The sequence below is a fragment of the Strix aluco genome, chromosome 26 (genome assembly GCF_031877795.1).
Source record: "Strix aluco isolate bStrAlu1 chromosome 26, bStrAlu1.hap1, whole genome shotgun sequence".
NCBI classification, from domain to species: Eukaryota; Metazoa; Chordata; class Aves; order Strigiformes; family Strigidae; genus Strix; species Strix aluco.
Window position 1 is genome coordinate 5,245,407 of NC_133956.1, and position 15,062 is coordinate 5,260,468.

A 15,062-nucleotide genomic window follows, 5' to 3' on the forward strand; every position below is an offset into this window, starting at 1 on the left:
ACACACAGCCTGCAGCAGCAGTTCCCCCCAACCCATTTTCCACATTTTGTCCATTTTTGGCCCAAACTACGGCTGTCCCATAGCTATGCACCAGCCTAGAGGTCCCTCGGTGATGTGGGGATAATTGCAATGAGTGGGGCCTCTCCCTCCTCCATCCTCTGCCACGGTGGCCCAAGGGACACCCATGGCCAGCCTGGATGTGTCAGCATGGGGGACAACCCCACTATTTTCTTTTGCTGGTGTTTTTGGTGAATTCCTCTTCTCTTGGTAGGAATCTCCTCCTGCAGCAGGCCCCTCCTGGGGTGGGGATACACTGGTGGGTGATAAAGCTGAATTTTTAATCTACATCCACAGCATCCACCCATCGAAACCAGCGCTGTTAAAATCCCACAAACGCTCTTGAAGCCGTATCTGCAGGCAGAGCTGCAGGTAAGGGATGTGCAGATAACGCTCTCCCCAGAGACAGCGTGGGCCTTCTCACCCCACTGGATTAATTAATAAAGCAGCTTTGCATTTTGAAACGATCCCTACGTGGCTCAGAAATGTCTCCCCGGAGGATGCTGCCAAACTGGGCAGGAGGAGGATGCTGGAGGGCGTGTGTGGTCCAGGCAGATGTTGCAGGCAGGTTCCCCTCTTGTCCCCCATCATTTGCCACGTTGGGTTGGATCCACTTCCTGAGGCTGGGCTGAGCCCCAGACAGAAAAGGAAGGCCAAAAATTAAATAAAAGCCCCCAGCCCTGAAGCAGCTCCTGGTGCAGCTCCTCACGGCATTTTGGGCTCCGATTTCTTGCTGCCGGTTTGCGAAGCGTGGCCCAGGGCCTGGCGTTAGCTCTGGCTGCAGCTGGTTAGGCCCGAATGAAAAGTTATTTTCAGCTAAAAACAACCTCCTGGCACGTCCCTTGGGATGCTGCTTCAGGGCAGACCCCGCTGGTGACTTTTTGTTGTTGCTGTTTATTGCGTTGAACCAGTGCCTAAATAATTTTGAGATTAAATAACCAAATAAATAGCTGAGCTGCGGGCTGGTATCACTCCCAGCGAAACCTCAGGGATGCTACCGACTCCCAAACCGCAGGCGTCAGCCCCAGCTCTGCCTCCCTGCAAAGGGGGATGCTGGTACCCAACCTCCGTGGGACAGTTTGCATCAGAAAGAGAGACAGCCTTTTCTTGTGAAGCAGGAAAAAAACCTTCTGCAGGGGTGTGGGGGGAGCTTAGTTGGGAAAAGAGGGGTTCAGCAGCCCCGGAGCAGGGGGGTTCTGGCATGGGGCAGGTTGGGAGCGGGTGGAGGGGCAGGGGGAAAGGTGGAGATGGGGCCAGATCTGCTCCAGGCCATAGGACACAAAGCTCCTGTTTGAAAGGCAAACTAGAAATTAAAATGAAAAAATAAAAATTGAAACAAAACATGCTGAGTTTTCCAAGGGAGGGGAAAAAAAAAAAAAAATAGTTGAATAGTTGTAGAAACCCTGGCTTTTCCAAAACGAGCACAGAGCAGTTTTGTTTCTTGCAGGGTTTAACCTGCCGCTTCCCAGCCCCGGTGGTAACGTGGGGCGATGTGGAAGGCACCGAAAGCCGAGTGAGAGGCAACAGCATCATCAGCACAACCCTGCCTGGCTCCCACAGCCCCATCCCCTGTCCCCAGCCCCACGGAGTGACAAAAATGGGTGACAAAAGCCCCAGCTGGGGACGGTTCCCCTCTGCCCAGTCCCAGGCCAGGGGGACATCAGTCTCCAAGCGGCTAGGAACTTATGCTGGGAATATATTTTTGCCAGAAAAGGCAGTTTCTAAGCCATTCTGCAGGGATGTTTTGCTCTGGAGAAGGCTTGTCCCCGAGGTTTGCAAGGTCCAAGGCTCTGTGCTCACTTCAGATGGGAGAGAGGGAGAAGCAGAGACAGGAATAAAAAAAAACCCCCCAAAACACTTAATCCAGATAAAACACATTTCAGCCATTTCCAGGCACCACAGTGGGCTCTGGTCTTGGAAAGGCAAAAGGCAGAGATCCCATCTAAGCTGCAACGTCACATTTTGAAGCCTCCCAAGTCGCTGGAAAGCAAAGCTGTCCTCGTCCCTTTGCTTGATCCAGCCTCTGACACCCCCCAGCATCCCGGGGCTCCTCCTGCTTGAGAGCTGGGGGGGTGGGCTGGGCTGGGCTGAGCCCCCAGCACCAGCAGGCGCGGCTGCTGTGGACGGATGGGGTGTTCCTGGCTGGAGACCAGGATCAGGGCAGCGATCAGAGCATGAGGGGCACCACCAACTTCTGGATCGATGGGGAGGGCAGGATCAGGGGTGGTCCTCAGGTGCCTGGCAAGATGTTGGTGCTGGATGCCTCGACAAGGCAAAGCTGCTGCTGCTGCAAAAAAAATCCTTCTCTGCTTTTTGGTAGGTGACATCTCCCCGCAGATGGGGGAAAAGAAACAAGCAAAGACCAAAAAGATGGTTTGGAAAGATTCACGTGTGCCCAAGTGGTACCCTGCCACGGAGGGGCTGCGGGGATGCTCCCACCTCCGTGCCCTCGGCAGCTGCCCGAGGCTCAGCGCCCACCAGCGGTGGGTGCCCAAACACCCCCAGGCCTCCACCAGAGCCAGAGATGGACTTGGTGTTAAAAAAAGGGGTTTTTTTGGGGGGAAGACCAGGAACCCTGGTGTGGTGCCTCCCAGGATCACGGGATGACACCCTGGTGGAGGTTTGTCCCTGCGTTTGCATGAGCTGGTGGCACAGCTGGGACACTCCAGCCCCTGCCTTCAAAATACAAAGGTGAAGGATATTCCTCCAGTTCCTATTTATTTTAACCAGGCCCCATCATCGCTGCCTCGTGGCTGTGCCACGGCCAAGTGGGACCTGACACCTCCTCACCCCCTGTCCCCACGAGCCCTCCTAGGGGGGCTTCACCCACGGGGGACCTCACAGCCACGTGCTGGGGGGAATCAACAGGAATCGGGGCTGAGCACCAAAGCAGTGACCAGCCCACGCCTTCCCCGGGGGCCAACATGGCAAAGGCCCTGGGAAAGGACCCGGAAAGAAATGCTGGAGCAAAAATTGATCATTTGCAAGAAAACTGGGCAGCTGACGTTTCCCTTCTCCGGGCTGCTGAGCCTGGAGCTGCCTCCCGAGATGGGACACGAGCTGCATCCCGCAGCACATCCTTACCCGACACAGCGAATCCTGTTTCTCTACTTCATTTTTCATTTTATCCACATTTTCCTACTGCGTTTTTCTGCTATGCTCTTTTTTTTTTTTCCCCCCAGGGTTTTGTTTCTGTGCTACCTCCTCTCTGGGGATCTCACCACCCCTGTGCCAAAGCCACCTCTCTGGCCTCGTCCCGTGCTGCTCCTGTTCTGCATCCAAAAGACACCAAATAACGCGACGGCACCCAACGGGGCCCAGCAAAACCAGCACCAACACTCACCCTTACCTCTCTGCCCCATCACATCCCTCCTCCCACTTCACCCCAGCAGAAAACAGCACAAATAAACCCCAATCCACAGACGGGCTTTGGGAACTGTCACACCCCAGCGACTCCGGTTTAATTCTGCAGCTGCCTGGACAGCAGCACCCCGCTCACTGCCTGCAGCTCCCCTGGGCACCTTTTGCATCCCTACTCTGTGAAAAACAAACCCCAAACCTTGAGCTTATCACCTGACCCTGCAAAAATTTGGGCCCGGCTGCCACGGGTGCGCTGCCCACCCCGAGCATCTCGTGGGGAAGACGACGAGGCAAGGTGGGACCGCATGGCATTGAGATAGTATTTAATAGCCCCGCTGGGCTTACGTGCTCTGGTCAAGCAAATTTTCTGGTGGGTTGAGGCTGGTCAAGGGGACCCCCACCCCCCCAAAACATCCCCCCACCCCAACCCCACTGAAATAAAGTGCTGTGGGGACTGGTGGGACTTCACCCACCCCCATGTCCCCCATCCCGCAGTTTGTGTTGGGTCTCAAAGTGAGGGTTCCTCTGGAAAAGCCACCAGGAGAAGGGCTTGTAAGGCCAAGGGCATCCACCAGGAAGCTGTCGAGAGGCAGCCAGGAGAGGACATCCCACCCCAGGCCAGTCCTCCCCCAGGAGCAGTGGGTTGGGACCTCCCTCTTGGCATCTGCTTAAAAAACGCTGTCCCTGAACCCCTCCTGGACGTGGGGTTTAGGGGTCGCTGGTGGGTGCTGGGGGCCAGGATGAGGGACTGTGACATCACGGTCCCCAAGGGCATTGGGGATGTCAGACCTGCGCACCCTGCTCCACCCCCACCACCCAGGAGCTGGGTCGGGGCTCGCCCCGGCTCGGGGGCTCGCTGGGCTCCAGCAGCCGGTCCGAGGACTCGCCAGTACTTTCCAGTTTGGCGTAACCCACCAGGCTGATGTGGTCCAGCCGGGGCCAGCTCCGGTTCTTACGGTCCTTGATGGGGGCCACCAGCAGCACCCCCGGCCGGCCGAGGTCCAGGGACTTGGAGTGTCCTGGGGTGTGGAGCTGCACATCGGGGCTGAGCTCTGCCACCGCCGGCTCTGCACCGGGGCAGCTGCCATCCACGTTGATGATGATGTGGCCACCACCGCCACCACAGTCCTGGCCACGGGGTGTGATGCTGCTGCCTCTGGAGAGTGGAGCCTGGGAGAGCTGTGGTGCCTCACAGGGGGGCTTGGTGGGGCCCCCCTCCACCCTCTCGCCGGGCCCCCGCGCTGCCGCATCCAGCAAGCGGTTGTTGAGCTTGATGACGGGCAACGCCAAGGTGCCGATGGCCGAGGAGAGGAGGGACTCGGCTCCAGTGTGGCAGGAGAGGCTGAAGTTGGCCTCGGCGGAGGTGCCGGAGCGGAGGCTGAGGAGGGAGGCGGCGGGGGATGCTGCTGGGTGCTGGAGGAACTCGGCCGTGGTCTGGAGCCTGTTGGGGCCGTAGCAGTCGGACCACTTGCTGCCAGGGCCGGGACAGGGCTGGCAGGAGAGATCCACCTGGTAGCAGCCCTCCACGCACTCGGCATTGGCCTTGGGGACGGGCTGGCTGTCCCCGTGCTGGCAGTGCCCGTCCTCGGGGCCAGAGCCTTCAGGGAGAACCCCCGCCATGCAGTAGAGCCCCTTCTGCATCAGCCTGCGGGTCTCCATGTCTCTGTTCTCGTACAGCATGGTGTTGGCACAGATGAAGATGAAGAGCCCGATGCCCATGATGACGGGGCCGATCAGCTTGAGCTTCTCGCTGTGGGGCACGTGGCGCCCAGCGGCCACCTCCCTCCTCATGTCCCCCGCGATGCTGGCATTCCCCACGCTGGCCCCGGTGCCCCCGGGTCCCCGGTGGGGCCAGTAGCCCACCACGGCAATGGTCATGCCCACCAGGACCACCGAGATGCCCACCATGACGAAGGCTCCCGACGGCGAGCGCATGCGGAGCTGCCCCTTCACCGGGACCTCCGGCGGTGACTTGTGCCGCAGCCTGCGGCCCCGGCGCCGGGGCGGGGCGGGGGGCACTGTTGGCTTGGTCCCCCCGGCCTCCGGCTCCCGCATGGGTCCGTTGGTTTCAGCGCTCTCAGCCGTCATCGTCTCCAGCTTGGCCGCTCTTCCTGCGGGATGGGGAGGAGAAAAAGGTGAAGAGGCATCACTGAGGGTCTGCGTGTCTGGGGCACTGGGAGCATGGGGATGCTGGGAACATAGAATCATGGAATCACAGACTGGTTTGGGTTGGAAGGGACCTTAAAGAGTCCCAACCCCCCTGCCACAGGCAGGGACACCTTCCACTAGCCCAGGTTGCCCAAAGCCCCGTCCAACCTGGCCTTGAACCCTTCCAGGGAGGGAGCAGCCACAGCTTCTCTGGGCAACCTGTGCCAGGGCCTCCCCACCCTCACAGGGAAGAATTTCTTCTTTAGATCTGATCTAAATCTGCCCTCTGTTTAAATCCACTACTCCTCACCCTATCCCTACCCCCCTGATCAAGAGTCCCTCCCCCCTTTCCTGTAGCCCCTTTCAGTCCTGGGAGGCCGCTCTAAGGTCTCCCCAGAGCCTTCTCTTCTCCAGCTGAACCCCCCAACTCTCTCAGCCTGTCCTCACAGGGGGGTGCTCCAGCCCCCCGAGCATCTTCGAGCAGGTCCGTGTCCTTCTGATGTTGGTGCCCCCAGAGCTGGACCCAGCACTGCAGGGGGGTCTCACAAGAGCGGAGCAGAGGGGGAGAATCCCCCCCCTCGCCCTGCTGCCCACACTGCTCTGGGTGCAGCCCAGCACACGGGTGGCTTTCTGGGCTGCCAGCGCCCGTTGCTGTCTCACAGTCAGTTTTCCACCCACCAACACCCCCAGGTCCTTCTCCTTGGGGCTGCTCTCAACCCACCCATCACCCAGCCTGTGTTTCTGCTTGGGATTGCCCCTGCACATGGACCTTGCACTTGGCCTTGTTGAACTCCATGAGGTTGGCATGTGCCACCTCTCCAGCCTGTCCAGGTCCCTCTGGATGACATCCCTGCCCTCCAGCGTGTGACCGCACCACACAGCTCGGTGGTGTCAGCAAACGTGCTGAGGGTGCCTCGATCCCACTGTCCATGTCACCAACAAAGATGTTAAACAGCGCCAGTGCCAACCCCAACCCCTGGAGAACGGAACTTGTCTCTGCTCTCCACTTGGACATCGAGACATTGACCACAACTCTGAGTGCGACCATCCAGCCAGTGGGGACCACAGGGACACTGGGAGCAGGGGGATGACAGGGACATGGGGGCACAGGGACACTGGGAGCAGGGGGATGACAGGGACATGGGGGCACAGGGACACTGGGAGCAGGGGGATGCCGGGAGCACAGGGGACACCAAGCCCACAGGCTGCACCACGTCAGGGACCAGCAGCTCTGCTCTCCTCCCTCACCTTCCTACTTTCCTCTCGCCACTTCTCTCTCCCCACTCGAGAGCAGTGGAAGGGCTAAGGAGCTCCCTCCGCCCGCGCTGCCAAAGCCTCAGCACTCATATCCCAAACCCCCTGGGTTGCACAGGGCAGCGAGGAGGGCTGGGACCCCGCTGTGCCCCGCGCTGCACCAACACAGAGACATCACCGGCATCGGGGGGCCCAAATGACCTGTCCTGGGTCACCAAGTCCTACTACACCTCCAAAAGGGTTCCAGCAGCCAGCTCGGCTTGACAGCAGCGAGGGAAAGGGCCATTTATTTGCCCACTGGGGAAACTGAGGCACGGCTGCACATGGAAACCCAAACCAAAGGTCTGACACCGCACGGGGCCCTGCAAGCGATGCAGCTCCCCAGTTTTCTCCGCTCGCTACCCAAACATGACCTAAAAACCAAAAGCAACATCCCATCGCACTCAAGCCACTTGTCAGACCATGGGACCCACCAACCCAGCACCCACGCAGGATTTAAGCTGAAAGAGGCATTTTTCCTGATCTGCTGCTGTTTCCTGCTCCAGGGGGAAGCCGACCTGCTCGGTGCATCCACAGGGTCCTGCCCTCGCACACACCAAGGTAAAGCTCCACATCCAGGGATCTCCAGGGCCTTCCAGAGCGTATTCCATTTTATCCAGTACCTCGTTTCTTAGATGAGCAAGAAGGTGTCGGAGTTGCTGCCAAAACCAGCCGGTGACCAGCCTGGCAGGGAAGCGTCAGCTGGGCTGGCACCGTCATGCACGGGGTAAACGGTGCCCCGCGATACGGGGAAGCTAAAACACGCTCTGAACATGTTCCAGACTGAAAACATCTTTAAAAAAAAAAATAACAAAATAACCTCACGTTGACAGGAATCTGTGTCCTTGCAGCCCGGCTGCTCGCTGCTGTGTGCCCAGCGCTGGCCGGCGGTGTGGGCTGTGGCTGTGCAGCCCGGGCAGGACGGCGTGTCCGTGCCCTCGCCCGCGTCTCCTGGCACGGCCGGGGCTGTCACGGGCACGCTGCCCGGGCTGCTCCCGAACCGGGGCCACGTCACCCGTGTGAGCGGGGAGCGCTGCAGGGTGGCCCCCAGCCAAGGGATGCTGCGGGAGGGGGCTCGCTGCGCTGTGGCATCTTAAATTCCAAAAGAAAAGCGTTTGGGTAGCCCGGCAGCATTGATAATCAGCAGTTAAAAGCCAGAAAGTAAAACTGAGGAGAAACACCCCAGCACGGGCGGCAGCGACCGCAGGAGGAGGGTGACCGCGCGAAGCACCAAGAGCCAGCAACCAGCATCACCACCGGCAGAAAAATAAGATACTAAGGTTTTTTTTCCCAGTCTTAATCATCTTAAGGTGTTATTAGCATCAGAGGGAAGGAATTAAAGATATGAGTTTCAGGATGACAGTGTGTTCCTGGCACAAGGCTGTCAAGCTGTGACAATCTGAATAGGGGAGATTTAAAGGAAAAAAAAATAAAGTCCCAAACAAAACAACCCAAACCCACAGCCCACTGCTGAGTGGGGTGTTAAACCTTCCTATGAAACAAGCTGATAATTCTGCATTGCAAAGGGGGAAACACAATAAACCCAATGCAGTGTTCACCCTGAGAGGAAAAATGAGTTTTTAAATATTTTGCTATTAAAGGGAAACAACCAGGCACTTGAACACAGCCCAAAGACTGGGTTTTTTTCCTTCCAAGTGCCCTGATTTAGGTTATGTCCCAGCTTTCTCTAATTACCATCTTAGAGTCAATCTCTCTTAATTTTTGATCAAACCCTTTAAATGCCTTGCTGGCTACTTAGGGATGAAAAAAAGTAAGACCCCCCTAAACTGCGAGAGCAGAGCAAAGCCTCTTTGCTACCAGCTGGGGGGGGGGGGGACATGAGAACCCCCCAGGGCTCATGGCCCCCGAAGTGGCACTGAACACCCCCCTCAGCTGTGCCTCTTTAAACTCAATTCTGCCGTTATCGCCTTTAACCCCCCCTGAGCCCCCACAGAGCCAAAGCCAGCACCCGTGGGGACCACGAGCCTCCCCCCGGGGTCCCACCCAGGGTGTCGTGTGGGGTCCAGGTGACGCTGACCTGGGCCGTGGCCGGCTGCTCTTCCCACAATTTTGTGCTGGGTACAGCCCGGGGTTAAACGTGCGAGCTGGGGGGCTTAAAAATGGGCGCAGCAGGACGAGAGGGTGCCCATCCACCCCGCGTCCAGGGGGGCCAGCCCCAGCCCCACTCCCCGCTCCTCTCCCTTTCCCCGGGCACAGGGATGGAGACGCAGGGCAGGAGGGACAGGCAGATGCCGGCGATCTGCCTGCAGGCAGGGAATCCCCTTCGCCCTCTCCCCAGCCCCCTGCCACCACTCCTGCGCCGAGCGCTTCTCCCCTTATCTCCTCGCTGCCCGATAGCTGCCCGCTTTCTAAAGTTGGAGCATTTAATTGCTCATCGCCGGGGCTGGTTGTTCCCAGAGTTCAAAACCATTATTTTTATTAATAGAATCCCCAAGGTTATATAAGCTCTTTACAGAAAAAAAAAAAAAATTAAAAAAATATAAACCCCAGCGTTGCCATCCAATTCTGCAACTCCCAGACGCCGACACTCACGCGAACGGATTAATTCAGTGTTGGAGCAGCGACGCCAGACACAGCTCAGCTGGAGGGCAGGGCCGGGGGTCCCAAGGGTGCTGCCGGGTCAGGGGGACAGCCCAGTCCCTTGGCTCAGGGTTCCCGGCCACCTCCCTCCAGCCCGGAGGCAGCCGTGGTTCACCGGGACTGACACCTCCAGTTTTGAGGTTTCAACGCCCGGTGGGGAGGAATGTCAGTATAGAAATGTAAACGCCGTTAGCGTTATCGAGATGAGGGCTGCTCTGCTGCCAGGTTCGGAGATAAGCTTCCAATCCCCGCAATAAGCCCAGCATTAAAATAAACTCAAATATTTCTCTAATCCCCCCCATCATGAAGGCTGGCTCCACCCTCCCACCCCAATCCTTTCCCGCCGCCTTCAGACAGACGCTCCTAAAATTTGACGCTAAACCCCAACGCATCCGACAGCAGCGGAGCTGGACTGAGAGTAAAGCGGGACGTGGGAAGGGTCCCTCTTGCAGGCGGCTCCCTGCATCCCTTGGGTGCCCTGGGGATGCCACGACCACGCTGCCAGCTTGAATTTGCAGCATGCCACAGGTTATCAAAAAGCAGATTTGGCCTCAAAATCTCCCTCCGGCCGAGGGATGAGGGGCTGTGCTGTGCCTGGGAGATGCCCAGGCATCATCTGCCGCAGGAGATGCCAGCCAGCGGGCAGCCAGCTCGGTGATGTGCTGGAGAGCTGCAAAAACACCCTGTGGAAAAGGGCCAAGTGCGGGCAGCACTGAGGGCAGCTGCCTCCCCCTTGCAGGTTTATCCCCCTTGCCAGTTATCTTTCCAGGAGCACGCTTGGCTCACACCTGGAAAGGGCTTCGCTGCGGGACGGACTCCACCACGCCAGCAGGGATTTACCACCCAGCATCTCCCCAGGGAGAGCGTTTCCATCGCTGCTGTCCCGCCCTGCTCTGGGCTGTGCTGCCCGTCCTCTGAGCGTGATCCCATCCTGCGCCCAGTGTCCCGTCCTGTGCATCACATCTGCAGAGCATCACCCTGAGGAGCTGGTACCGGGAGCAGCCCAGGCTCTAATGAACTCTCAAGAAACGCCTGACAAACAGAAAGCATCCCCTTTTTCCTTTTCTTTTCCTAAAATATTGTGACTTTAAAGCCACTCTCCTGATTTTAGGAATAAACTGATTTTGAAATTAGTGCCAAATCAGGCAGCAAAACCCACAGCGTGTTTAAAGGCTGCGGTGATCGGTGAGACCCCCAAAACTCCGAGGCACAGCGCAGCCCCCTGTGCCTTGTCCAAGCCCCCGAGGGAGCCCGTGACACCAAAGCCAGTGGTGGCTGAGCTCCCCCAACCCCCCCCTCCGCAGGGAAGGGGGACCCAGGCAGCTGAGACCTTCTGGGTGCGAGGACACGCTGAGCTGTGCTGCGAGGGCCCCCCCGGCTTCCCCACCCACCGGGGAAGGTACGGAGAATGGTAATGACAGTCTGTGCCGAGATGTGACGCTTAAAAATATCTCCCTTTTTCAGCCTAACCTCCAACGCCGCCCCCGGCTCGGGGCAGGGAGGGGATCGCGCAGAGCAGCCCCCAGGCACTGGCTCCCCGCTCCCCATCTCCCCCCGCAGCATCTTGGATGCTCGGGGTGGTTTGAGGCCTCACGTCCTCGCCTGTGTGGTGCCTCTTCCTTTCCTATTTTTCTCAGTCTGCTTCAATTTCCCACCCCCCTTGGCTAACACATCAAAGGTGTCCAGAGAGAAGAAACACGATAAAAAGCTGCTGGGCATCTTTCTGGGTCTCTCCTAGCAGGAGAAAACCCTGTCACCATCCCAGTACCCACCAGCAGCTCCCAGTTCAAAGCTGCAAAGCCTCCTCCGGGCTCAGTCCTAAGGGGTAAAATCTCCCTGCCGTGCCCCCAGCACAAACGTGTTCCCAAGGCGGTGACAAATCTGTCTCTCCAGCTTCAGCTTTGGCTGGGGACACCTGTTAATCAATATTAATTAATTACGTTCCCTCATAGAAGCTTCCACATTAGCCCAGTAACACCAATTATCACGGCGCGGGAAGGATTATCCCCGTTCCCAGCAGGAACCACCTCTGGTCCTGGGCTGGGGGTCTCACACCTGGTTTTAACTGGGTTTGTGATACATTTTTCACCTTTGGTCCAGCACGGAAGACCCTGGGTGTGACCACCCTGCGCCCGCCACCCAGAGGTGATGGCTCATCCGTCTGAAACATCCCCTGTGTCACGTCCCTTACACCTTGTTTCTCCCTCCTGCAGTCTCCCTGAGCGAAGGACGGGATGGACGAGACGTTAACACACAACCACCACCATGAAGCACTTGCTGATGGAGACGTCACCTCCATGCCTGGCCAAGCTGCCGAGAAGCATCTTGCCGGCTTCCCATCCTCAGGTGACACGTCCCAAACAGCAGCCAGGAGCCACCGGGGCCACCGCTGCCACTTGGAACACGATCTGGGACAGCAGGCTATGGGGAGAGACGGTGCTGGGGTGGTTTGGGGACACAGATGGGTCCAGCTCTTTGCTTTCCACCCTGTGCTTGACAGGTTCCCCCGGGCGAGAAGGTTCCGATGGGCAAATGGGATGCAGCAACACCCGGGAGCGAGGAGAGCCACCAGCGCCACCAGTGCCACCAGCAGCTCCAGTTCCATTCACCTTGACTTCTCCAAAGTCCTCCCTGCTCCAAAATGGGGCCATCCGCTAAACTCCTCTCTACCCCTCAGGCAAAGAAAGTGTGTGAAAACATCCAGCTGATTACTAATTACAAGAGTTTGCCTTACCCAGATTTGCTCTGCTAATTAGACTAATCTCTACGGCTGGGAAATGAGCAGCAGTCACCCATAGCGAGGAGATCACGCAAGCTGGATGGATGCTTAACTCATGTCAGACCCCTGCGAGGGGGATCGTAATTCCCGGCTGCTTCTAACGGGCCATTGTTTAAGGAGACAATAGAAATGCCGGCAAATTTTGTGTTTCTCCTCCAAGCTGATGCCGAAATCAGGACATCTGCATTGCTCAACTTTTTTTGATATGAACCAGATGCAAATAATTAATAAATCCAAATTCAAGATAATGCAGGCATCTAAATTTAAACAGAGAGCGGATTTCTAATGGCAGCTTTTTGCCTGCTTGGAGGAGGAGGAGGAGGAGGAGTGGGGAGCTCAGGGGGATTTCCTGGGAGAATTCCTGCCTCCGGGAAGCGGTGCAGGGTGACAGGGCACCCGGGGATGCAGGCTGCGGCCAAGCACCTTGCAAATCCTCTTGGCCAAGAGAAAAGGAAGGAGGGAGAAAAAAATATCCGTCGGCTGGGATTTCCAGGGAATTAGGACCAAACTCCTTCTGAATTTGGCACCTTCCCTGCTGCTCTTTTGAAAAATCCCTGCCACTGTGGAGGGAGGGACGGGACTCCGGGGGCTGCCAAGTCCTCCCTGCTCCCAGGCATGGCCCAAGTGATCCAGCGGGTCCAAGCACGTAGAAGCCATCTCCTCCCACCCCAGGGACCCACATCCCACTCTGCCTGCAAGCAGCGAAGTTCCCGGCCGTATTCCCAGCTGGGATTACTCTTGCCTCCAGCATTTTAAACCTCCCATCATCTCCCCTACTCTTTACTCTGCAAAAACCCGTCTCCCTGATTTCAGGCACAGGAATCAAAACCCACCTGGAAGCGAGGCGGGAGCCGTGGCTGCGGTCGTTCCCCCCCCCGTCCAAGCTGCAAAGCTGAGCCCCTTGAAGACCCTCCCGATCCCAAACTCCAGGGATAATTTCCACCCGCTTCTCCTCTCTCGAGTGTCTACATCAAATCCTGCGTGGGGATGAGCTGCCTGACCGCTCCCTCTGCGAGGAGCCTCGGGGAACTGCAAAAAGTGCCGGGATTTGGCTACTACAGCCGGTTGCTGCCCAGGTCCCGGCTTCTGGCCGTGGTGGGGGGGGGTGGGGGGGGTGGTGGGGGGGTGTGTGTCTGCCCGTGGGCTTGCACACGCGTGTGCGTGGTTGTGCCCGTGGGTGCCCGCTGTGTCCCCGGGGTTGATGCGTGTCCCGCCGGTGCTGTGTCCGTGAACTCGCGTGGGTACGCACCCACCCACCCGCCCCCCCCCCCGGGGCTCCGCTCCCCTCCCGGCCGCGCCCCCCCCCCATCCCTCACTCACCGCCTCCCGCCGGGGCCGGGGGTGGCGGGCGCTGGGCTCCGCCGCCGCGGCCGGGGCCATGGAGCGGCGGGAGGCAGCGGGGCGACCAGCTCCCGGCTCCCAGCTCGCCCTCGCCGCCGCCGGGACGTCTGGGTGCCGGGGAAGGGGGTGGGGGGGGGCGGCGGGTTCCGCCCGGCCCCGGGTCCCCGCCCCGCCCGGCCCCGGCCGCGGCCCCGCGGGGGGGCGGAGCGCGGGGATGGCGGGGAACGGGGCGGGGGGGGGGGACGGACACGGGACACGGGACACGGGACACGGGACGGGACACCCCCCCTCGGGGGTGCGGGCTCCGGCGGGGCCGGCAGCCGGTTCCCGGCCGTGGGAAAGTTGCGATGGGTTTGCGGGGATCGCTGGGGCTTGTCCTGCCTCCGAGCGGGGCCCGGGGAGGGAAGAGGGCAGGCAGCCCCCGGGCAGGATGGGACCCCCCCACCGCAGCCCGGAGCCCCTTCTCCCACTCCCACGGCACAGACCCCCCAGCCCCGCCCGCGGCCTGCGGTGCCCCAGCAGATCCCACGTCTCCCAGCCAGGCCAGTCTGCGCTGGGACTGGGCTTGCAGTGGTTTCCCCATCCAGCTGTGAGAGCGCAGGGGGGGGTAGCAGTTGGGATAAAAGCATCACCCCAAGTTAATTCTGGGGGCCGAAGCGTGTGATGCACCCCCCGCAGTGTTTAAAGCAGGTTCCAGAGGCACCTTCTCCTCCAGGCAGGCACGAAGAGCAGAGCTTCTGCTCGGAGCTGGCTCTGAGAGCGGCGCTTTGCTTTTCTCCCTCTGAACTTGCCAGACACATGCAGACCTCGCCATCAGCCCCAAGGATCATGGCACTGCATCCCCTCATCTCCATCCCCGGATCCCCATCCCCACATCCCCATCCCCAAATCCACATCCCTGCATCCCCATCTCCATCCCTGCATCCCCATCCCCACATCCCCACATCCCCATCCCCACATCCCCATCCCTGCATCCCCACATCCCCATCCCTGCATCCCCATCCCCACATCCCCATCCCCACATCCCCATCCCTGCATCCCCATCCCCACATCCCCATCCCCACATCCCCATCCCCGCATCCCCATCCCCACATCCCCATCCCCGCATCCCCATCCCTGCATCCCCACATCCCCATCCCCGCATCCCCATCCCCACATCCCCATCCCCGCATCCCCATCCCTGCATCCCCACATCCCCATCCCTGCATCCCCATCCCCATATTCCCACCCCCACATCCCCACCCCTACATCGCCTTCCCCGCATCCCCCTCCCCACATCCCCACATTCCCATCCCCACATCCCCATCCCTGTGGGGCAGTGAGCAGTGTCCCAAAGCTGTAACGGGTGGTGGCACATCACGATGCTCTGACACAGCTGATCCCAGCTTTCACCAACACAGTCACGCACCAACACCACAACACAACACACTGGTAAGTGCTGAGGACGTTCGGCCTCATTACACGCCTGGGCCATCAATGTTTT

General features: G+C 59.2%; 1 protein-coding gene across 4 annotated transcripts; it reads right to left on the reverse strand.

Annotated features, from left to right (window-relative positions):
* Positions 1-3,864: 3,864 nt before the first annotated feature.
* On the reverse strand, positions 3,865-13,749 carry TMEM200B (transmembrane protein 200B). 4 transcript variants are annotated; one of them, XM_074850768.1, is made up of 2 exons: positions 13,559-13,749; positions 3,865-5,528 (listed from the first exon to the last, which is right to left on the reverse strand). In XM_074850768.1, exon 2 carries the CDS (start codon positions 5,503-5,505, stop codon positions 4,201-4,203), a length of 1,305 nt encoding a protein of 434 aa, XP_074706869.1. In that variant the 5' UTR covers positions 5,506-5,528; positions 13,559-13,749; the 3' UTR covers positions 3,865-4,200. The 4 variants fall into 4 exon arrangements, with proteins under 4 accessions (XP_074706869.1, XP_074706867.1, XP_074706870.1 ...); XM_074850766.1 differs by lacking the exon at positions 13,559-13,749 and adding an exon at positions 7,482-7,856; XM_074850769.1 differs by lacking the exon at positions 13,559-13,749 and adding an exon at positions 7,416-7,855.
* Between the last annotated feature and the right edge of the window lie 1,313 nt (positions 13,750-15,062).